This window comes from Hippoglossus hippoglossus, chromosome 11 (genome assembly GCF_009819705.1).
Source record: "Hippoglossus hippoglossus isolate fHipHip1 chromosome 11, fHipHip1.pri, whole genome shotgun sequence".
Classification (NCBI taxonomy): Eukaryota; Metazoa; Chordata; class Actinopteri; order Pleuronectiformes; family Pleuronectidae; genus Hippoglossus; species Hippoglossus hippoglossus.
In genome coordinates, this window is record NC_047161.1 from 12,549,475 (window position 1) to 12,575,129 (window position 25,655).

General features: G+C 43.6%; 1 protein-coding gene across 1 annotated transcript in view; it reads right to left on the reverse strand.

The window, feature by feature from the left end:
- The window catches only part of kcnh8 (potassium voltage-gated channel, subfamily H (eag-related), member 8), a 48,092-nt gene that overhangs the window by 14,904 nt on the left and 7,533 nt on the right, over positions 1–25,655 (reverse strand). Inside the window, exons 2-10 of the mRNA XM_034600476.1 lie at positions 19,885–20,118; positions 16,191–16,322; positions 12,823–12,950; positions 11,926–12,163; positions 11,583–11,740; positions 7,573–7,777; positions 4,483–4,692; positions 2,787–2,986; positions 829–1,078 (exon numbers count right to left, since the gene is read on the reverse strand). Of these exons, the coding sequence (XP_034456367.1) occupies positions 829–1,078; positions 2,787–2,986; positions 4,483–4,692; positions 7,573–7,777; positions 11,583–11,740; positions 11,926–12,163; positions 12,823–12,950; positions 16,191–16,322; positions 19,885–20,118 (1,755 nt within the window). The remainder of the gene's footprint in view (positions 1–828; positions 1,079–2,786; positions 2,987–4,482; positions 4,693–7,572; positions 7,778–11,582; positions 11,741–11,925; positions 12,164–12,822; positions 12,951–16,190; positions 16,323–19,884; positions 20,119–25,655) is intronic.

Here is a 25,655-nt window from a genome sequence, read left to right on the forward strand (position 1 = left end):
AGATACACAAACACACACACAAAGATTTGAAGTACCACACACAGAGACAAAGTCATGGATGTTGTTTCAAATTCAGATCTTTAACTTGCTTTCTCATATTGACTCACACTCTATCCTGGCACGCACACACGCACACACACACACACACACACACACACACACACACACACACACACACACACACACACACACACACACTCACTCACTCACTCACTCACTCACTCACTCACTCACTCACTCACTCACTCACTCACTCACACACACACACACACACACACACACACACACACACACACACACACACACACACACACATGGCAGATGTGTGGTTGGGAAGACAGCAAGACTGAGGCCTGTTTCCATCTTGTTTCAGATTAATTTTGCACACAGGGACGTGAATGATTTTGCTCACTAACTTTTAAAATGAATGAGCTTCATATTTTTATTAAAGGGGGGGGGGGATAATATATTATATCACCCAACTTCAATCAAAGCTGTGAAAATAAGGAGCCCACCTCCCTCACTTTGTCTGCAGAGTCATAGATACGTTCTTACAGCGAGAACATATTGTTGAAAAAATGGCATCTAACCGGAGTTGATTTTATGGAAGTTAATTATTAATAATAACAATGGGCTCTGAGGATGAGCGGTGGCCTTTAAGACACCGTAAAGCTTCTTCCTCTAAACAATGAGCTAATTTACCGGCCACAGCTTTATCACAATGAGCCACCTGGAGCTGTATTATGAAGCGTTCATAGTAAAACTATAACGGTGGCATTATAAGCCGCAAACCCATGACTAAACCCTGTCGCCTTCCCTTCATCGTACCCAGGATGGCCAGCACCATGCCGTCCTTCAGCACCTCCATGGAACCCGAGCAGACTAAGAAGATGGCCTGGAGAGCGTCGCCCTGACGGAGGAGGTACTCTCCCGGAGCGCAGAAGGAGGTCTTGATGTGCAGGGACAGGGAGCGCAGGCAGCCGCGGCTGGCGGAGGCAAACAGCGACAGCTCCAGGATCTCCTTGTTAAGGTGCATGGTGATGTCGGACCGCAGCTCGTCCGGGAAGTCCTTCAGTAACTGTGGAGCAGATGAGAGAGGGGGTGAGGCAGGAAATGAGATGGAGGGAACTTGATTTAATTTCCATTCGGCCAATAAATAAAATAACATGATTAGCTTTGCTTTGCACAGATAATGTGTCAAAGTAATTTTGTCTCTAAGAAGGCTCAGGGGTTAAAGCAGTCGTCCTTTAACCAGAAGGTCAGTGGTTCGATCCCAGTCTACCCTAGTCCGCATGCCGAAGTTTCCTTGGGCAAGATGGTGAACCCCAAATGTCACTTTCTCATAGAACAAGTGCTGCACTGTATGAATGTGTGTGTGAACCTATTTACCATTTACATCCATACTATAACCTTTTGTTTGAAAACGGCAATTTCAAACTAAAGCAATCTCTGTCCACACAAGTATTTTGGCTGAGTGTCAGTTTTAATCCCCGTCCATACTAACAAGCCTAAAAAAAGAAATATCTCATGACCACTCACGGTCACTGGGCATGTGCCTGCCTGTGTGAACAGGCAGCTTTTTGGTTGTTAGTCGCAGAATTGTTGCAGATTGCTCCAATAACAGCTTGTCAACTACACACATGAGTCAATGTATCATCACTTCTAGCAAAGATAACAGGAAGCGAAATGTACGTCATGACCGAAAAGACCCAAACAGCAAGCAGTTGTGTCTATGTCAGCGTTTCCACTCATCTTCCATCTCCGTTTCTGCTTGTCCAGACTAAAACTTTGCCCAGGAGTCAAACTGAATCATGGCCAGCAGTGTTTCCAAGCTTCTGTGTTTTAGCGGCTCTAAAACTTTTAGATGGGTAAAAAAAAAAAAATAGCATGAATGTAGCCCTAGTGTAGATATTAACTAAATGATGGTCCCTCTGAAGAAACATCTACCTAAAGTGAACAAAGACATTATAAACTGTGCACAACACATGCAACCAAACTCAATCTGGAAAATCACTTTCACTGTTTAGAAGAACAAAAAAAATATCAAAGCCCCACATGCCATTTATCCGTCTCCTTGTCAGGACAAAGATCTGGAGCTCACCGTCGCACTGAGTCGATCAATGAGTCATCAGAGCCAGGCTGACTTTAATCAACAGGCCCATCTATTATTCATCTGTCTGGGATTCATCACCATCATGGTTCCATCTAAGCGCTGGTCGGGGCTCTGACAGCTGTCTCGCAGGCATCCACAGCCTGGAGGGACGAGCTGCTATTAGACTACTGACTGACTGGCTTCCCTGGGCTTGTTAAGAAGAAGGTGCCGCTCACCCTCCTGCTCTGCCTGTGTTTTCTCTCAGCTATTCTCACACCACTTTGGCAAATTGAGCTCCATCTCTGCCTTTTTTGGTTTATTTTAACCTGCAATAAATGTCACCACAACATAAACAGAAATTCCAGGACAAACAGTGTCATACATAGATTCTTTGTGTCCTCGTGACATTGTAATAATCATGTAATCGTGTCGTATCGATCATATTATCGCTCCGATGATGAGTTTAAATGTGCCCGATGAGTGAGAAGTGAGAAGTACGCGATCTTTCGAATGAAGTATTGATCTCTGTGTGTGCTGAGCTGCAGAGTGTCAAAATAACTTAAGTGAAAAAGGACAATAAGGGTTTTATACAGCAAGGGGCCACTTTCCCCATGTGGTCTCAGACTTTTGGATGTGCTTGTGGTGTGTGGAGGCACAAAAACACTTAGATTGCGCAAACTTCTTGTTATTATACCTCATTACAGTCGATGCCATTGTTGACCGACCAGGTTGTCTGAAAATACTCCAACATTCGCTGCTTGAGGCTCTGCGGCAGATGGTGGACGCGTATAAAGTCCTTGAGGTCTTTGGTTCTGGTGTGATACTGAGACCAGCGCGAGTACATCCTCTGGATGATGGCCGTCACGTTACCGAAGACCAAGGCGTGCATCAGCGCTGCGGGCGAGAGGAGGAAGAGGAGGAGTGAGGAAGGGATGAGGAAGAGAGAGACAGAGATGATGGGACATAACCATGAATGAAAGAGAATTTGTCCAGACAAGAAAACACAATAGAAAAAGCATTTGGATGATGTTTTAATGGCACCAGCAGATTCATATATTTTGTATCTCACTGTAAACAGAAAGAGACAGCAGGGGTTTGTTTCAGTGACAGTGGAGAGCAGGTCGAAATTAATGTGATGACTAGGACCATTGCCAAGGAGGCCATTTGTTTTCATTTGTTAGTAGCAGAATTTTGCAAAAACTACCAGAAGGATTACTTTTTTTTTCAAATCCTTCAACATTGTGAGATAGGACATTTTTCATAATCTTCCTTGATTCCTGTGTTATGAACGTAGCCACATTGCTGTGTTTAAACAAAAATACAATTTCAACAGGAAAAAGGAAAGCTCCCACTGACTTTCACTGACTGATTATTCTGACTGATTAAATCCCTGCAGCACTGACAAAGAGCTCTGTAGTGAAAACCACAAACATGAATATGATGAAGTATAAGTCTTATTCAAGCTGTCAATTCATGTGAGCAAAAAAACAGAGAAATAAAACAGTCCACAAGCAAATACTATATTTACATTCATGTCTCGCTTCTCCGTACCTCCCAAACAGGAACACTGGTGTCAGGACTGAGAGGAGGAGATTTGATTGGAATGCACAGATACCTGCCCTTTATACGCCCACACAGATAATGCATTCCCCTAATCTCGTTCTCCCGCGTCGCACAAACGTGCCGAACACAGAATTCACGTCCCCTGTGACCATCGTGTACGCTGACTCCTGTTTTCCGACGCTGACACCTTTCAGTCACTGCATTTAAAAGCTGTTTCCAAACCTCTATTTCAATCTAATATTTCTTCTCTGTACCGTACGGCAGGGTAAAGGGTGCTTTGCTGTTGAAGTAATCCTAATAAGGCAATAATCCAATTCCTTCCACAAACTCACCGGATTTGACCTGTGTTCTGCTATTAATACGAACAGGTGCTGGGTGTATGTTTTCATTTTGCGTTTAACACACGAGGGACAGAATGGATGTGTGTGTGTGTTTGCAAGCGTGCGTTTGTGTGGGACTGCGTCTGGCCCCGGGCAATCAGGGACATTTAACGTTGAGCCGAACCCGCATGAGAGCTGTCCACAGGGGAAACCCCGCCTCAGTGACCTCTCTTCATCCCCAAAAAACACCCCTAGTGTGACAATCAAGATTAAACCTGATCAGAGCATCCTGCAAGGACAGTTTGATCGACATTATACTTGTGACTGGATTATAATGAAACTGTGTGCATGTTAAAATGTTCATGTTTTCTTTGAAAACTCTGAATTGACTATAAATATGGCAGAAAAGACATATTTTCAGAAAGAGGAATGCATATACATGTTATTGCCAAGCATGTAATCCACAAAATCAGATTACATACATGTGATCCCTGTGTGTCTGTGTACCTCCTATAAGCATCACACAAATGGAGAATATCTTTTCGGCGTCTGTGTTGGCCGACACGTTGCCGAAGCCCACGCTGGTCAGGCTGCTCAGGGTGAAGTACAGCGAGGCGATGTAGACGCTCCGGATCGGCGGTCCGCTGCCGGTCCCGTTGACGTCTCCGATGGCGAAGTACGGGGACTCGAGACGCTTCCCCAGCTCGTGCAGCCACCCTGGGTTTCAAATCGTAAGAGTGGGGATAGTAATGAAATTAGTACCAAATTACCACCAAAATGCAGTAACCTATCTGTTCTGAGGAGGATCTACAGTCGTTATTAAAATAATATTCACACCATTAGAATATTGAAACATTCTTTATTTTAAAGGTATTTGCTATTACCACCCTTAACACGTCGCGTGATTGCACAGACGCTTAAATACAAAGAGCTTCAGTTACGTCAGACCGTGCAGTGAAGTATGTCGATACAGAAAAACAGCACCAGGCTCTGGAAACTGCATTAAGCAGCGGTCCCCTCCATGCCACAGCAAGAACAATGGATGTTACAGTAGGAACTGATCCTGTGCCTGGGAACCAGAACTGATCTCTGGTCAGTACAGTGTGAAGACATGCAGCTGATCCCAGGAGAGTCTCTCGCAGACACTGATGAATGGTAATTGGATGGAGGCCCCTCATAGCTGCACGACTTCAGCATCAGAAACACATAATTAGGACACAAAACATTAATCCTGCCTTCCGTATACCGACTGTTATTTTATTTTATGACACTGAAATGCAGTAATTGGTGCAGGAGAAATCTGCATCGTTCTCGTGACCCCAGTCGATGCTGACCCAGAAGCAGTTATGAAGTCGCACAGGGCCGAGGTAACGGCGAGTGCCGCGGCTCATCGATACTGACCAGAGATCAGCCCCGGGGGCCTCATTATATAAGGGACCTGGAGGCTGAGGGGATGCCTGAGGGGCTCCATCACATAATACGAGAAGATTCATGATATTCGCCAACTCTCACACACACACACACACACACACACACACACACACACACACACACACACACACACACACACACACACACACACACACACACCCTGGAACAGTCGTTCTCGTCACATTTCCCCTGCTAAATGCATTTCTTAACAACAGACACAGGAATCAATAAATTGACTAGGAAATCATAAACTTCAATAAGCTGATAAAACACGCCGTTCACTGTAACATTAAGAGAGCCAGACAAACATGCAGAAGTGCCTGTAGCGTGCAGACACCCACCCCATTTACATGACAGCACGATGAGGCTGTAACCTTGCACCTGCATGTTGGTGTTTTTTCACTATGAGCATCGTCATATCACTGCAGAGCTCGAACACCAAACAACGCATCACTACTCGTCTTTTAAGTGCTTCGTTAATGCTAGACAGTTTTTAATCTTGGTGAATGCATATATATATATATATATATATATATATATGTAGGTCGACACTGCAGCTTTCACACATCGGGCATTGCTGATTTGGAAATAAAGAGCAATGAAGTCTCACTGTACCACGAAACTGAAAAGTCTTTGGTCCTCCGTAAAATATATGTGGGAATTATTTGATCAGAAAAATTATTTCTTCATCAAAGCGTGGTGATCAATAAAGAATTGAACATTCTACTATTACTGCTACGAGCCACTATTTCAGTCCAGTGTTTCCTTTCTATTGATTCGGTGCAAAGCTGCAGAACTGCTCCCTCGGCTAGAAAAATGAAAATGAAATGACTTCATCCTGCTTCGCTGCTCAACACATACAAAACACACGCTATCAAAAAAAAAAAAAAAAAAATACACAAAGAATCACATTAGCATCAACAGCACAACTGAACCGAACTGCAAGTAGTCTCACCCAAACACCCACTATCATACAGTTCCAGGTCCACGATCGGTTCCACTGCCCACATTCCATTAGCACCTTGAAACAAAGTTGACAACGACCAGCTGCGGACACACTTCACACGCCACTCAACTCTCTCCACAGCAGCAGGTAGGAGTCATGTTCTCCTCATTTGGATTCACACTTTTGTTGTATCTCCTTTAGGACTGAAGCTTTCACTCCATTGAACACGTCATGTGTGGCTGACACACGCTTTTAGGTTTAATTCTTCTTTTTTCTATAAAGCGAACATGGTACTATTTTCCTTGTCATTATTAGGATTATTATAACTTGTTTATTTATCCCAAAGGGAGACTTGTCTGTCCACAGACGTGTTTTATCTCCATTTGCGTACACTGAGCAGGTGCTGGTGTAAACAGGAAGCAGATTGTCTTCTCTGCAGCTGATTTCATATTTAGAGAAAACACAAACGAGAAAAAACCATAGTAAAAAGTAATAGCAGGGATTTCTTTTCTTGGAAAGACAAAGTGTTGGAACTGTTTCGGACAGTAATTGTATACGACAATTTGTATTCACCACTGGTAGTGAAGTCGTGACTGAGTAAGTACCAATCGGGAAGCAAATGTGTCTTTGTTTCTCAGTTTTTTTAAATAAAACGTGGTGAAGCTGTTTCCAAACTTCTCTGTTTTAGGCCCTCAAGTTGTGGGGATGCCAGGTGAAAATGTAGCAGTAGTGACATATTTTCAAACTAAAGCCTAGTTGTGTGGATGTAGCCTCTGCATGTTGGCCCTGCAATATGTTCGCGACCTGTCCAGGATGTACTCCGCCTCTCGATCTAATGGCTCCAGCTCCCACCATGACCCTTAAAGGATAAGCACTATAGATAATGGATGGATAAATTCAACAATCTCCTGGGAGTTTTATTTGCTGAATCTCCGCCGTGTTTTAAAGTGTCATGTTTTGTTATGATTCATGCTAACAAAGCCAAAAGGAAATCACAAAAATGCTTTATGCTTGAGGAAAGTACACACACACCTTAATCATATTTAAATCCCTTAGTAACACTGATCCAAGCTGAAGATGCGCCACCTGCATTTGGTCGAGGGCCCAGTAGCACCCCCAGTGGGCTGAAAAGGAATGGTGCCATCATGAACAGCAAGGGAATTGGAAGGTGGTTTTTGGATTTGAGAGCAACACTTGGCATCCCAACTCCCTGCACTCACCGATATCCCAGTTGTAGGTGTTGGCCTCCATCTCCATCTTGCCGATGATGTACCAGATGCAGGCCATCCAGTGGGCCAGCAGGGCGAACATGGACATCAGCAGGGTGAGGACCACCGTGCTGTGCTGCGAGTAGCGGTCCATCTTCTGGAGCAGCCGCAGCAGGCGGAGCAGACGCACCGTTTTCAACAGGTGGACCACAGACACCTACGAGGACAGGGACGCAAGGTGAGATTTATTATTAGGATTCAGGTAAAATAAAGGGCATCTCCTCATGCGTTGGAACGACATTGGAACTGTCCTCATGCACAAAAACACACACCAATGTCATCACTGTAGACAACTGCATCTCCGCAAAGGCAACACGTTTCATCCCTCCTTATATCACAACAACATAAACCAGCTTTTTATTTTGTCAGACAGGCAGGAACTGAGGATCAGACTGCGCTCGTCTCTCTTCTTTAGACGATAAATCTCATGGAAGGACTTAATAGACGCACACATTCTAAAACACAGCCCCGCGTCAAGTGACAAAAAGCTCTTGACCATGCGTCAGGTTCTGTCTGACATTACGGGCCACTCCACAGCTCTTGTATTGTATAATTACACATGCTCTTGAACACATTGACAGTATGATCTATATTTATGAATATTTCCTGATGAAGGATCCTTGAATATAAAACTGCCAATTAGAGCAATCAGGCGTTTGCCGGCAGGTGTTTGTTTTGTCGTTTTTTTCTAATCCTCACCATCGCCGTACAGTATTTCCCTGTGGCTTCCTTTATATGTCATCTTCTCTCACGTTGTCTTTTGTACTTTCACTCTGTCAGTCCATGACAAACTTAACTACTACTGCTACAACCCTTGACCTCCCTTTACTGACTTACACACACAGACACACCTTTGTACTTCTATCTTAGTGAGGACACTCATTGACATAATACATTCCCTAGCCCCTTACCCTAACCTTAACCATCCAAATGAAATCCATAACCCTTATCCTAACCATAACCCTGAAACCAAGTCTTAATCCTAAACAGCTCATTGAAAAAGTAAGGACGGTCAAAATGTCCTCACTTTCCAAAAATGTCCTCACTCTGTAGGGTATATGCTTAAAATGGTCCTCAAAAAGATATAAGTACAGGAACACACACACAAACAGTTATGTTCCCGTTCACGCATTTGACGCACTTGTATGCTATAGATGTGAATGTCATCCATCATGCACCTGCTCCTCAGGCAACAATCATTTGGGACTTGTATCCCCATAGGCAATACACACACACTCACACAGGCATGCAAGCACACACTAGATGTTATTTAGAGGGATTTAGGACAAGGTATTTTGTTACCTTTCAATGAGGATGTATGGTGTGTGTGCATTTGTGTAGTGTGTGTGTGTGTGTGTGTGTGTGTGTGTGTGTGTGTGTGTGTGTGTGTGTGTGTGTGTGTGTGTGTGTGTGTGTGTGTGTGTGTGTGTGTGTGTGTGTAGGGGACTGACTGTTGGGGAATGCTGAGAAAGTGGGACATAAATTCCATAGAAAAGGCTACAGTATATGTACTAACTTATATAAATAGACTGGGGAAGAGAGAGGATGTGGGACATAAGCAACAAACAAATGATTTGACAAAAGAGAGTGACAAGATCAGTGTGTAAAGTAAAAGGAGGAGGTGTGTGTGTGTGTGGACTCTGCTTATCAGAGCTGCTCCTGCATGTGTCTCCAGTATGTTTTATGCTGGCCCTTCCACCCTCTCGCTGTGAGAAATAGAGAACTGGTGCAAGCACTAGTGATAATGAAGCCTCCTACTGAGCCTTGGGGAGAAGCTCCATCTCCTCTCCATCATCTATCACCACCCCACATCCCACCTATGGAGAGAGGAGGCAGCACCGCAGCCCATTCTCCTCCAGCGGCAGCAGCAGCAGTAAGCAACATAATGTACCAAACAATGCACACACACCGCATGCCACTTCCTCCCTTTAAATGTTGTCTCCTTCTTCCACTCCCATCTCACCCCTGCCATTCACATTTTCATTTCCTCTGGTTGTCGGGTGTGAAATTTACATTTAGCCGCCTGATTACTTACTTTCCCTCTTCTTTTTTTTTTAAGGCAGCTTTTGTGCACGCGAGACTGTAACTTTCCAGGAATCCTCATTATTTCTCCCCCTGCAGCCACGACTTCAGCCCTACAAGCCAATCGCACCAGCATGACCGGCCCGTTTATTTTTATTCATTTTATTGATGCAGCGGTATCAGGCCAATGAGCATGAATAATGTTGGTCCCCAGTAGCACCCAGGGCTCCAGGCCCAGGAAACGTAGTGAATCAGGAGTTTTAACAATAAGTGTAGCAGTTGAGTTCAGCAAAATGTACATACTATCAGTAAATTAGATGTGCAGTGATAGACAGTGACTTAAAAACTACTTTAACATCAGGAACAAAACACAGAATTAACGTTTGTGTTTTGGTTTGTCTCTAACCCATTTAATACATTTTGTCAAAATATTTGTTCGGATCAGGAGCATTTCACAAATTTTTTGCTGGATCCTACAAAAACGGTAATTAGGTGATGTTGTTAAATATGAAAACACGCCAGTCAGGGTCAAATTAAGATACTTGACAAAACCATATGAAAAAAAAATCTGAAACAATATGCGACACGGCTGAGGCCCCACGGCTCATTTTGGTGAACGATGGCTTCCGTCCTCGAAGGCGACACGAGTATGAATGCTCTGTCCTTAGAGGGAACATCACGCAGAACGCTCAGCAAATACTGGCCATTTCCGCTCTCCCCCGGCGGCAGCAGCAGGGGAACCTGTGGCCCAGTAGCCCCTACACCCTAATCCTGACCTACTGGGAGCGCGTGGTATTTCCATTAATAGAGTCGGCAACCAAAAAAGCACCTTCACCTGGAGCTGCCTGGAGCTGTGCCCACCCCTCCACATACAACAAATCCCCTTCACAGTGGGACAGACGCCGTCTATTGTTTCGTTGTTTTGCTTTCTTCACAAGGAAAGATGTGTTTTCACCTCTTTCTATCGATTGTTTGTCAATTTAGGCTTTTATGGATCTTATCGTAACCATTGAAATTTCAAGAAAGATTTATGTGACAAAAAATAATAATAAAATAGAAATAAAGAAAAAATCTATGGATCTGGGAGGGAAAAAATGCTGAATCTGTGATTTTTCGGTTTTGGTGCCACTCTCATTATATATAATATGTACCTGCATCTTTTCTTCGTTTTCTTCTCCATTATCGGTCACGGTCCATTTAAAATGATGATCCCATATTGTGTACTGTACTTTACTGTGTAGAAGTGGTTGAGTGACGACAAACAGCAGCATGAATTCACAGCTTTCTCCAAATTAGAAGCCAGGAAGCAAACATTTCCATAGGCAACCAATCAAAGCCTCCCTATAGTGGTAGCGCTGCCAATGGGTGATATCATTCAACCAGAGAAGAGACAAGACGCTCCCCCTAATTGCTCCAGATCTGTGCTTCCTCCTCCACTCAGCTATTTTTAAGGGGGTCATGTATTCGACTGGAGCTGGAACAGGAAATGGTTTTAATGATACAGGTTTGATTGTTTTCTCAGCTAGTACACTATGTGGAATCAATACACAGAATCAAGGAGGCACTGGAGCAGCGCTGGGAACAATCTGCACAATCTATTCATATAAAATGTGCTGACAGGATTTCCGCCACTGGACGATCCATCATTCATGAATATCAATCATTGATATCTATTTAGTCCTTTCATGTTTTTCATCTCCTCATTGTTTTTCTGTATTTATTTTTTACAATTACTGCATTGTAGTATTAGATACACTATATAAGATAGACAAAATGTTGTTTGAACCTAATGTTTTATCTGACCATAAAAATCTATATTCTATATCATAAAAAAAGTAACAATTTATAATGAGAAAGTACAGTCGATGATTGATTATGTTCTGGAGTAAATCTCGGGGGGCTGTTGATGAAGCGGCGGAAACGGTCCAATGGCTACTCACCACGCTGACTTTGAAGGCATAGAGCAGGTCAAAGGGCAATGCGGCAACAAGGTCGATGATGAACCATGTGGTCAGGTAGTGGATGCAGATCTGCCGGGCGTCAAAGATCACTTGGCCCGATTTGCTGACGTAGGTGGTGCGGAAATTGAAAACAATGTCTGAGAGGAAAGCAGAAAAAAACAAAGCAGAAACTGAGTTGTGAGTTTGGTGGCTGCAAATGTTGCTCCTATATCTGAAGAGCTGATTCACACACATACACATACATGCAATCTTACTTAATTACAATCAGTTCAGAGTCATATACATCTTATTCACATCTGCTCCCATCTACCTTACAACGCACCTATGATGAACAGTATCTCCACCGCGATGTCGCTGACAGTCGTGCTGCGCGTCAGGTCGTCGTCGTCGCCGATGAAACACACGTTGTACGGCACCGTCACGGCAACGTAGAACGTGGCGAGCAGAATCAACCAGTCCCATCCGGCCTTGAACGTGCTGTAGTGCAGTAAGATGAATTTGGACTTCTTGGCGTCCGCGACCTTGTACTCTGGCAGAGCGGGCAGATCGCCAAACACATTCTGGACAGGGTGAGACAACGTGGAACCTCAGTGGTGAGGTCCCGCCGATACACACGCTCGACCAATCAGGAGTCCGTCTCAGCTGTCAATCGTGACGTTTCAGACTGTTTTTATAGCCTCAATTAACTCCTTAAAACCACGCTTACTGGAAAAGGAGCACTTTAACCTACATGTGTTTGATCACAACTTTTTAGTTTGGTCTCTGTCCCATCCACCAACATGGAGGAGGCAGGATTTATGACCTATATTGCAGTCAGGCTCCATCTCTAATACTAGGGAGAGAACAGGAACATCACAGTAAAACACGCCAGTTCACTTGCATGTAAATGTTTCTCTTTTGCTAACAAAGCTTTTTGAGGGAGTAGAATAATTGTGATTAAATTAGACAAAATTTAGCTGCAAATAATTGACGCTCTTGCTCCTTCACACTAATCTGTGGTACAGAGCATCAGCTAATGCGACTGGAGAGATTTGTTTACAGGAGAGCACCTCTCCACCCAGAGACAATTTGTCTCCTCACCTGCCCGGCGATTTTATCTACTGTGTAACAGCAGTTGTCGCCTCACTCCCCAATGTTTTACAGTCCGCCCCCCACCCCCTCTTCAAAGAGCCTTTATCGTGTTACATCCTGTCCCGTTGTCTGACGTGTCAGATGATACCTTGTTGAGTTTAATCTTGCTCTTCTCTCTGCTGTGGAGGTGACCGGAGATGTGGTAGAGCACCGTGCTCCTCCGGAGACGCGTCGAGCTGAATTGGGAGCCTGTTTTCACCCGGCCGCGCCGTCGCTCTGCAAACACACACGCGCACACAAAAGTTAGTACACCCCCAACCTTACAACACTTCACCCCCCCCGAGGTTAACTGAATCCCTATTTAGGACATGCATATGCAACAGGAATAATGTGTCATTTCTCTGCAAATTGAATAATTTATGAGTGAAATTATTTTTGTTTTGCATTTACTGTCATTTTTGTTGATGAAGCCTTATTGTGTACACCCCATCTCCAACAAAAACCACAGCAGCTTTCCGTTTTAAAAAGTCAGCACTGGGGCACAGAGCCAGTTAAGTATAGTATGGTAGATTAGTTATGATGGATTGCTACTGGGGCTGGGCTTGTGCGTGTGTGTGCCTCTTCCAAGTGTATTGTAGAAGTAGATGAAGTAGCTGTGTAGTACAGTGCGGGATCGACCGAGCAGTTGGGTAATGGCAGAGGGCACTTTATTGCTCATGGGTTCTGATCCCCGTTCTCACTGCTACGAACGAACCCACAGGAAAAGATTGGCTCGGGGGCATATAACGGCAATAAGAGAGCTGAAGAATTGAAGTGATAACTGCCTCAGAGTGTCCTTTGGAAAGTGTGTGTGCACGGTGGTGCGTGTGTTGCCGGTGTGTGCACGTGGACCCCAGATGAGCCCAACAGACAGGGACCATCCATAACACGGCGCAGCCTTGGGGGACGCGATAAGGCAGGAGCACCGAGACAGAGACACGCTTATTTTTAGATCCAATAAATTTCCCTCTGCGTTTATAGCCATTCATGTGAAGGTAGAGGTGTTGTGTTGAAAAGGGGGGGGGGAGAGCGAAGGCATGTAGGGCATATGGGGGAGATAGGACGGGTGGAAGAGCAGGTGGAACAGATAGAGGTGATGGAGTGTGAGAGAGGGGGTGAGGAAGGGACGCCAGAAAGCTAGAAGAAAAAATCGAGACAGAAAAGATAAAACATAAAGAAGAGAGGAGACGGAAGATGGAGAGAAGACGTCAGAGACGGGTTTCCCTCTTTTGCAGGCATTGACCCGTCAGTGCATATGACAGGAGGCTAACTAGGTCACATCTGAAGTGTCCTCAGCAGGGAGGTCGGAACACCCCACTGATGTCACACATAACCTTGGTGCATCTCCTGCTGTTACCTTCTTTCTTTTTATTTCTTATCCATTCACTTGCTGTTAAACAAGCTACTTACGCGCATGTTAACTCATTAACTCTTAAACATGCGAAAACAAGCTCAGTCCTGTTACGTCTGCGCTGAGAATGGCAACAAAAAAATGCAGTTGCCCCGTGAGACTTACCAGGCATATTCTCATTTAAATGAGCTTGTCAGACCTGCACTCGTTATAGTTCCCGTGCTGCTGTCAGTCTACACCCGCGTGCTGCATCAGCCTCTTCCTGTTTCTATGAAAAGCCTTTACGTTGGCAAAAATAACTTCCGCTTTCTGCTTCCTGCTCTCGCTCATTTACTGTGATGAGAGTAATTAAGCAAATCCAGGGGAGGGAGGTCTTATAGGTGAGAAAAGTCAATTTGCTGACACACACACATATTCACACACGCACACACACACACACACACACACACACACACACACACACACACACACACACACACACACACACACACACACACACACACACACACACACACACACACGCACGCACACGCACACGCACAAGCACGCACAGTGACCTTCTCTCTCGCTTTGTAGGTTGCTTCTGGCTTTTTACTTAGATGTTGCCCTTAAGGTAATCCTTTGAGGAAATTGATTTTGAGTGCAAATTTTGCAACTTAATTTCCTTTAGTCGTCGCTTGTATTTACAGTTATGAATATCATTAAAATGGTGGAAGGGCAAAGTTCTGACAAAGATATCTGACTCGTCGTCATCAAAGTGTGTCTGTACTTTGCAGTGCAGTATCCACCCTGACCACCTAAAGCACCTATGATGTGTGCAGCATGAAAACGCAGCACTTGCTCTAATTGCAAAAGGTTGAACATTTATGAGGCAGAAATTATGTTTTTCTTGAGAGGATTGACTTTAAAGGATCTGCAAACCTCTGCTCCACAGATACTGGTTCTTACTGAACGGAGGTGTCAAAATAACTCAAAGGATAAATGAAGTGGATTTAAAAAGCTGAAGATTTGTTTTTGTCTACAAAAGCAAACATTTTGGTTTGATGAAGAAATCCTTTCTGTTCTGTTTAGGTAGACACAGCCTTAAGGTCACCAACATTCACTTCCTAAAGAGAACAGCTATTCAGTTTACCAACTTGATGCTAAAATTCAGAAACCTTGTCAGGCGCCTGATAGCTCACTTTGTACTGAGGCTTGAGTCCTCTGCAGTTACCATAGATTCTGTTCAGACTGTTTGCTGCATGTCTTCCCTGCTCTCTCTTCCCCGTTCACATTCAAATTATGCCCCATCAATAAAGGACATATTGCCCAAAAACTATCTACAAAAACCCACCTCTGAAGATCTCTCCAACCTTGTTTTTATGCAGCACTGAAGATACCGGTAACAGGTACTGCAGATGTGATTCTACCACAACAGACGAGCAGCATAACAACCCTACTAGTTCTAGTCCGATGTCAAAAAACAAGAAGAAAACAGAGGAGGGAAGACACAGTAACAATGACAACAAACACATGGAGAGATGGCAGCAAGGGTGGGTTCGGAATGAGCAGCCGCGACTTGCGGAATAAAGGAGGCCAACAGTTGCTTCTGTTGATGGACCATCAGAATCAAGAAGACAACCAACATTATGCCAACAGTATGCAAACTGTGCCACAGAGAATTTCAAATGAAAGAAGGAAACGCCTCCAAGACGGGCTTCTGGATCTGTACACAGAATTCAGGTTGAATGGGTTTTTGTGTTGTTAAAATTATGTATATGTGTGTATCTAATATATGTGTGAGTTCATATCCTGAATCTTAACAGTTATTATTTGTGAATATGGAGATATATATATTATATAGAGAAAGAAGCTCATATCATATATGGCTACTGTCTTTACTGTTCAGGGATAACAAGGAATAGTCTCACATTACTGGTCTGTTACCATGTTAGTGAATTAATACTGCTGCTTCCACACTGACTTCGTGAAGATATGTGTGTGTGTGTGTGTGTGTGTGTGTGTGTGTGTGTGTGTGTGTGTGTGTGTGTGTGTGTGTGTGTGTGTGTGTGTGTGTGTGTGTGTGTGTGCACTCTGGTGGAATTTTGGACTTGATAATTGTGGAATTTCGCCGGTATCGCACTGACCTTCCTTCTTGTCCTCTTGGATGGCTTTAGCTTTAGTGTCTGTGATGTCTTTAAATGAAGCCAGAAAGAGCACCACGTCTCCCTTCTCGTTCTTAATTGGCACGATGTCCAGCAGGCACCAGAACAGCACAGCTGCAAGGGGAAAAAACACTTATTAACACAGTTATATTATATACACCAGCTTTGGTTATACCTTATACTCAGAATGGATTTACAATGTGTGTGTGTGTGTGTGTGTACTTCAGTGTGTATGTGCACATAGATCGACAGACAGACAGATTCCCAGACTTATTAGTGAGCCTATCTACAGCTGGAAGTCCCTTGGGAGAAGCAGAGCCTTTAAATAGAGCGAGTCATCGCTCCCCAAGCACAGCGGGAGATGAACCGATCTCTGAGGTCCCATCTCCTGCTAAATAGATAGTTTTTCAGAGGAACTGCAGGTCAGTATCTGTGAGGATGCGTGTGTCTGCACCAGCGTCGGTGTTCAAGTTTCCTTTATCAAAAAGATAAAACGGTATACAGTGTAATTTTTTCTGTTCATTGGGGAACCTCGAAATGTCATCTTTTCTCTATTTTTACCTCTGCATACATTTGGTGGAGACAAACGTCCTCACAGCAGAGGTCATGCTAAACAGCTTATTTTTGACTATGCAGTTAATAGAAATGAATCGCTGATTAAGAGGGATTTCCCACGGAGTTCCCTCCCATCACTCCCACTCAGTAAATATCCCTGGTGTGAAGATGAGTCAATTACAGTGTTATTTGTCTGTGTGTGTGTGTGTGTGTGTGTGTGTGTGTGTGTGTGTGTGTGTGTGTGTGTGTGTGTGTGTGTGTGTGTGTGTGTGTGTGTGTGTGTGTGTCTGATTGAATATCTGCATGCCTGCAAGACAAGGAAGTGCTATCGAGCACACACTGCGAGAAAAGAGCATTCCTGATTGCGAACACGCAGCTTTCTCTCTCTCTCAGGCAGACAAGCGGAGGACCGAGTCAATCAGCTAAGCGCGGCGAGACAGACAGCCGGGCCAACTGGCACAAACAGTACTGTGAGGGAATGGCACAAGAGGCGGGAGGGGGGAAAAAACTGTATCGTAAATGAGAGAGAGAGACAGAGGAAGATGTAAAGTAGCAAAGGTAAAGTAACGGAGAACAGGAGGGAAGAGGAGCAAGGGGACGTGTGCAGGGAAAAAGACAATAAAGCGAGACACAGAGAGGCGTATATTAGACAGTCACATCTGTGATGGTATTAGCAAAGCTGTTTCTACGCAAACTGCACTGAGCCGTTGGCTAAATCTGCTTCGGGAGCCAATCAAGGGAAAACTATAGAAATGTGGCACAGCACCTGACACATGCACACATCATAATACCTGTATTAATCAGTTTAGAGCAGCGTACAGCATAATAAATCCTCACATGCATGTTTATACATGTTGGTACTAAGTTTCTCTTCTATTTGTTAGTATGGTGAGTTTGTATAAACACACCAAATCAGATTCAACACTCTTCTGTCTTCAGGAAAGTGTGTAAACGGGGTGCTCAACCACCTCAGCACGCACAAGGACAGTAAATTAACATAATTAACGGAAATTAACATGAAATTTGGTGAATGCGACATGTTCTCCCGAAATCACCTTTTATGCATAACTTAAGAACAAATCTGTTCTTGAATGAGGTGCAGTGTCCCCGCAAGGTGTATTTCATTCGAAGCAAATATATTCCAACCCAAAATCGACATTTACCTTTAATCAATACAGAAAAGATTAAGTTCTGCTTCCAGCAACGGAATCAATCGGTAAATGGTTTCAGATGCATCAGTCACGAACATCTGGTTTGGGAAAAAACAAACAACAGCTCTTTTTCCCAGATCACATCTCAAATCGTTCAATTTCTTAGCTGGCGGGTGCAACTTCTTCAACGAGCTCAGAAACAAATGGAAATTTGGTTGTCTACATTTCCATGACAACTGGAAAAACTCTGTCTGCTCAGGAAGATTATGTAAGAAAATCAAAAGCCGGAGAACAGCAGCTAAATGGACCTTGCAGTGAGAGTGTTTTGTCAACATGTTTCCACGCTCAAGAACGAATGTTTAATCTCACCCTCACACTCCGCTGCTCTGCACGAATACGAGCGTATGCAGCGCTGATAACACATTTGTGTGATGGTGTAACTGCAGAGAAATTCACACCAAAACACAAATGTTGTCGAAGAGTTTTTTCTCCCTTTTTAAAATCTTTTTAGATTCACACAAACTGGATCTGCTGCAAGGCACGGCAAAAAACCTGAGCCAGGAAAAGCCGCAGTAAACATGCAGAGGGCACACGGCACCGTCCCACATCACAGCGAGCATGTTCCCAACTGATGCCGAGATGTGCTCATTAGTTTTGACTCCATTTTGTTCAGTGGCCAGCCGGGGTAATCAGAGAGGGACACTCCAAACCGCACCACGCCACAGCCAGCTGCGGGGCTCGGTGCATTTCAAGGAGACGGGGGTTAAAGAGTCACTGGCTGACAGCTATGAAAGTTTAATGTGTCTCGCCGTTAAAATATCAACTGAGGGACTTTAGTGGCTGTTTAATCACCTTTTAATGGGAATGAGCCAATTACTAAAAAAGTTCTGTCCGTTCCTCCGAGCGTCACTTCATATATTCACGGTCCCATCTACGCTGATTTAAATGAAGCTCCTTCAGAAATAGCTGCGGAGGATGGTCATCAATTTATGGAAAAATACAAGAAAAGTCAGACATGATAATCACACTGTGCATGTGCTCGCTAATGGTTTTCTTGTCAACTTGCCCTGGTTTCATGGTGACATGACTGGGCACGATCACAGAAGAGCGGAAAATTAACTTTCACTGAGAAGGAAGGGAAAAGGAAAGAAAGACAACAACCACCGAACCAGAAAGCAAAACTAAATTCTGCGTGAGTGAGTTACTTTGGACATTTTCCGGACATTTTCCGACCAGCCCCCAAACACAAATTATGGGATATATCTCATGCCATATTCCAAAACTCAATAAAGGCTTTGAAAGGTTGAAATCTAAAAGAAAAGGTTGTGCGCGAAGTTTGGACAGGCTGACAAAAAAATTCTAATCTCTGCCAACATCATTTTCCTCCTTCCTGCAAACCAAATCAATCAAATCAAATTTGTCACTGTTCTCCCAGTGCATCAGTTTGTTTCCGAGGTTTGAAACCTTGGTAAGGAAATGAAAACTGGTATTAACTCTGCTGACATACGCCCTGACTCCTGTTGCAGTCTGTTATTTCCGAGGAGGAAACACCCCCTGTTTCAAGATTTGTGATCTTGCCAATCACATGATTTCTGATCTTAAACTACAAAACTGATGGTCTGACAAAATGTTGGGACACACAAAAGAAAAAGAATAAAAATATCTTAGGATGAAAAAGAGGACTCAGACAAAGATGTCAATTTGGAAAAACATCAAGATTTGAGATATTTTGGTGATGAGGCCCGATTCTGGCCGACGTTGGCGCCATAATCAAAAACATGAGATTTCCGCAGTGGAATTTATGCATCAGGCCCTGCTTCCTGAAGGATCTACCCAGGCTCCACCCCTCGCCGGAATTTGTTCCTGTTGTTGTGAATGTGTCAGACCCGGACAACGTCCTGCTGCGTTTTTCACAAAAGGACAAACTTCACATTTGCAAAGTTCACTTCTGAAAACGTCTCCAGTCTCACCCGTCTTTTTGTAGAACATGATCTCGTCCTTAAACTCCTTGCGCTCCTCCAAGGCTTCGTCGATGCTGAGGATGATGCTTTCGCTCGACTCGGGCCCAAACAGGAACTTGCAGGCGCAGCTCTTCTGCATGACCTCGGCCCGGGAAAAGCCTGTGAGCTCGCAGAAGCCATCGGAGCAGTAGACGATGGGAAAGCCCTTCGACATCTGAGCGTTGGCCAGGATGAAGTTGCTGTCTGCAGGAGAGAGGGGGGAGAGGTGAGGAAGAAGGCAAGGAGCGGAGGGGATGACATTGTTGAGGGAAGGTGGAGTTGTGGCACTCCTTACACTACTTTTATCGCGTACCCATATTTAGAGAAACTAGCGGATGTCTCTTTGCTCTTTTTGCTGATTCTCTATTCAGTTAGCAAGTTTATCCTGGCATAGCACAAATCTCAGGTCCCGCTGTTAAATTGCCCCAAAGGCTGTTTAACAAAACTTCACAATGAATGCAATGAGAAAAAATAACATGCAGTGTGTTTTTAGGACTCGAGGCGAAAAGGAAAAAATTGTAAAGCTCATCACAGACCAAACTACAGTTTTAAACTAGTCATTACTTTTGCTCCTTTGAGAAACCCGGGAGGTTCTAGGACCAATCCCTCAGATTCACAGCACAGCAAAATGCAGAGTAAAGCAACTATTAATATATGTATAATATCATTAATTAACACTAGAAACATTAATTAACATTACCCATGTTAAATTTAAATTAACTAAGAATTAAACTGGATTTAATTCTGCCACTTTCAGTAGAACGAGCTGTAAACACTGCACTATATAATCTATTACCTTACAGTTTAGCGTTAGCAATCAGGTGACGGTTTTAGTCTCTACTTCCACTGCTCAATCCTCTGCCATGTTCATTATTAAGCTGCTAAATGTGCTTGTCCGTGTTAATGCTGAGCTGGTACCATGCAGTTTACTGTTTACTGAAAGCATCTGTCTGCCAGGGCTGAACATAATGAGAGGAGTGACAGCAGAAATAACAGGAGCTGTGTATCCAAACACAGTGAGCTGAGAGACGAGGGGAAGAGCAGAGAAAGGTTCAGGGTCAGGAAATTTGGAAATGAAATGAAAATGATTTTCTTTGTGCTGATTTGGTCAAATGAGAAACATACGGAACTCAGAGTGTCAGATTCCCTTTTAAGGGGATATGGGCTAACACACCAAATTTGACCTTATTGGGGAGATATCATTTAAAATCTCTTTCCAGTTCCATCTTTATCTGAACAGTATGATGTCCTCGACATAAGAAATGAGTGATTATAACAGTTTAATTGCAAAAAAATATATTTATTTTAAAACTGATTCAATTTTCACCTAAGTTAGTTTATAATGTCATCAAGACCTCCAGAGAGTTTGGTCGTTGGTTTTTGAGCCATTACTGATATCATCATTTATCTGAAGCATCGCATTACCAACTCCTTACAAAGTTATTGAGCAGCAGTTAGTGATCAGTGCAAATATTGATGCTCAATATTGATACTCCAGTAATTTAGAGAAAATGGCTCTTTATTGAGTTAATGTACAGATATGTAATAGTTCTGTGAGTGTGTGTCTTAACTTTTTCTTTTTCCACATGTCTTGTATATGGAATACTAGAAGAAGATCATTGTGTTTGTAGTTCATAGTTTCTGTGTCTGCCAGGAGTTTGCTATGGTCCTCGTGATGTAAATGTCATCATCCACCCGTCTGGACACATGGACTCCTGTGAGGACGTCCTGCGTGGAGCCAAACATCTGTGACTGCACTGACCAAGCATCCTCCAAGTACAATATATCCACCTACTGGAATAGATACTGGAAGACCAATGCTGACCCTCATTTTAGTATGAATGGAGCCAAAGGCATGTATACATGACTGGAACGAAGATACAACTCTCGCAGAACGCTGAAGTGTGGTCAAACCTAATCCAAGAAGAGATGGGCCAAATGCATTAGCATGACACAGACATAAAAGATATATGTATATGTATGTTACGGGCAACTTTGACTATTTTTTTGGAACCAGTGTGAGACATTTTTAAATCAGTCAAGGCTGTTGCTCTGCCAACACTCTGGTTGCAAGGCCACCTCTTTAACCACTCAGCTCCTGACACCCACTCTTTGAAGCTTCAGGTAATAAAAATGGAAACAAATTCGACTGGTCGAGGAGTGCCTCTCTGGGGGTTAAACTGAGCCACTGGGACTAAAGAGGGACTTTTAACACACGGGTACAAAGGCTGATTGAATCCTCAGCGCAGGGCAGATGAAGGCCCATGTGGGCTGCAACATGAAGGTCATTTACCTCAATAAATGACTGATTTATCTGCAGAGCAATGGAATCCTGCTCTCGAAACTCATTCCCTCGAGTCAAGAAACTGACCCTGAATTCACGATAAACTCTGTGGGAGCGGCGGTTAAGAGGAGGTTGTGTGTTCAGAGAGGAAAAGCAGGAGAGAAAAAGCAAAAGTGGCAGATCAATAGTGATTGTCCTCGAGTGATGACAGAGAAAAAAAACAGGATCACAGTCTATCACAGTTAATTAGCCTATTTGTGTCTGGATCTAAATACCCAGGTTTGAAGTCGACCAGCTGTTTATACCTGAATCCACACACACACACACACACACACACGCACACACGCACACACGCACACACACACACACACACACACACACACACGCACGCACACACACGCACAGGGCCAGTCTAGTGCAAATGTTTAGAGCTCTGCTGAAAGACAGCTAATGTTTACAGTACAATGCACATTATACAAGACAGTGGATGACTGTGGTTTAGCAGATTCTATAATAGTGTCTATTTACGTGTGTGTGTGTGTGTGTGTGTGTGTGTGTGTGTGCTCTGCTGTAATTTGATAAGCAGTAGAACCTGTTCCAAGTTATTATAATAAATGTATGACTACACACACTCGGTGTGGCATTAACAAATGGCACTCAATATATCTGAGACCATATGAAAATCACAGCAAAATCATGATCTCAGACACACACACACACACACACACACAAGCACTCATATGCATAAACACACGCAGCGACATGAACTCGTTTCTAATCACAGTTTGAGACGTCCTGCGAAGGGACTTGTTCCACTTACATTTCATTTCAAAAATCAATTTTCTGCATCAATAATTCCTTCTTCCGCCGACCGCCGGTGTTTAATTGTTTTATGTTGTACATCAGGCTTTGCTGAGGGGAAATACCTCTGATCTGCACTGGGAATACAATGACAGAGAACTAAACCCTTGTATGTGTCCCTCAAGAGGAACGGGCGACATGTTCCTTTTTTATAATCCCATTCAGAAATCAATAGAAGTCGCTTCTGCGCGCTCGCTGGCACAAAATGTGATTCTTGTCACTTTCAACTTCGAACAGGAGGGAAGGTGCTCCAGGAATATGTAATAGTAAATGAATAATAATACTTTTTTTTCAATTATATCTGTTGCTCATATTCAGCAAAATATATGTGGGAACAGAAAAATGCAGAACATCACCAGATCTTATCTTGTAAAGGATTAGTTTTTGGTACTTAGAGTAAAAATGATGTGACATCCCAAAAATACTGGTCGGACAAGAGAAAAAACATTAAACCATGTTATAAGCCTTGTACATAGTGTAGACAGATATACACTTATTTACTGATTCATTCCTGAAAAGAATCATTTGAATTTTCTGAATAAATTTGACTTTTGTCTGATCCACTCATGGTTTCATACCTCATAAGATTTCTTTTAGTTGATGTCACTGAGTTTCTACAACTCAGCAATTAACCCACTTAACGCAGTCATCCCGCTTCCAATAGGAATAGAAGGAGGGACTTGGGCTGTGAGCTGATAGTTCGGCATCGAGAAATAGAAATGCAGTGATAGTGAAACGAGGGAGAAAAACTCCTGGAGAACATCGCCTGTCAGCAGTAATACTCTGACTGCACGACCCAGACAGATGGTCAGAGAGGGTGTCAGCGTTGGGACCGGCTGTCGGATGTGAGACCCCTCAGGCTCGGGGGGTAAGCGAGAGGGAACGAGCGACAGGGCCGCTGGTGTCTGAAGGACCCGCAGCAGAGGCCTGCAGCACTCGCCTGGTGGCAGCTCCCAGAGCACGAGTGGAGGGTGCTGACAGAAAACTAATGTTTATACCGTGAAATACTCACCGTACTGTCTGACGGGGGATTCGGTACGGTGGTTGAGTTCATGGAGTAGACAGATGTGCTGTTTACTTTACTGCAAGTTTGTGTAATATAGAGGGGAGGTCAATTGATGACAGAGGCTGCACAAACATTTCTATTAACTTCAGCCTTTAACTAGATCTCACTTGCCCGCACTCCTGCGCTTTCATAATGTTTTATCACTTTCTTTCAGTTTTTTTCTTTCTAATATATATATATATGAAGGGCCCAAATTTGGTGCCGATGTTCATGTTGAGAAAGAGACCTTATGAAACTGATAGATTTTTGTGTATAAAGTAAAAGAAAAACTTACTATAAACTTAAATTGGTGTTAGTATAATGGTCCATGTTTAATTTTTATAGAAAATGCAATGAAAGGAAGTTTTTAAGTGCTGTTATGTTGGTGTCTTTGTGATTTTTTATAATCTCAGCAAAAAAAACGTGTTTGTTTTTTAATTCACATCAAATCTTGTTCACTGCCTCTGTAATTGGCTGGCACTTGTTTAGGCTGACGCAGAACATAATCACCATTTGCTTGACCTTTCTCATGTCAATTTTGCTTTGTCCTTTCCACCAAATTCCCTCATTTTGCCTCTTCTCTCCATCTGTACTTCCCTTCTACTGTCCTACTTTCCCCGACCCCGTCCCTGCCTCCCTCCTTCCCTCCCTCGCTCATGCACCAGCATCACACCCCTGTTCTTGCCTTTCCCCACCCTCCAGTTTTCCTATCTTCCTTCCTTCTCCCCCTTTTCTCTCCATCACTCCCACTGCCCTTTGCTCTGTCCCTCCTCCCCTCCTTGCCCCCGTATCAACCTTTTGCTCCCTCCATCATTCCCTTCCAGCTGCTCTGTACGTCCCACATACAGTTTTGGATCTCTCCACCTAATTAGTCTTCATCTCCTCTCTGCCCTTGGAATTCCAACACAAGATCCATCTTTCCCCTCCAATCCATTTATTTCCCTCACTCTCTGCATACATTGACCTTCTTCCCCACCGCCTGTATGAGGACATCATCCACCTACTGTTACTATCGTCCCGCTGCACCGAGAAACTCTACTGAAGGAAAAAACTGAATCATATCCTCATCTCTGAAATCTTCCTCTCCTTTGTCTCTTTCCTTGCTTATAGCCCATAGATCATCCCCTACATGCTCACACTATTGCATGACAGCCACTGGAGAAACCCCACAGGGACAAGGATAGGAGAAAGATGAAGAACGAGGGAGACAAAGAAAGAGAGGGGGGAGGGCAAAAAGAGGAAAGAGGGCAGGGAGAGAAGAAAGACAAGAAGAGAGAAGACCAGAGAGATGGTTACACCACCTTCTTACGCAACAAAAGTCAACTGTGTCTTGTAATTGCAGGTGAAGGAAACATTTGTTAGGCCTGTGTGAGCTATTATTAAAAAATGCATGTGAGTGCAATCATACCATCAAAACACCATCATGAGAAAGATATTTCCTCTTCTCAAAAAACATTTCACTGACAACTGACCCTGTGCCATTATGCAAATGCTGTTTTCTGTAAGAAGCAGGAAGGTGGGAGTAGCATTGTTAGCAACACAAAGTTGTGA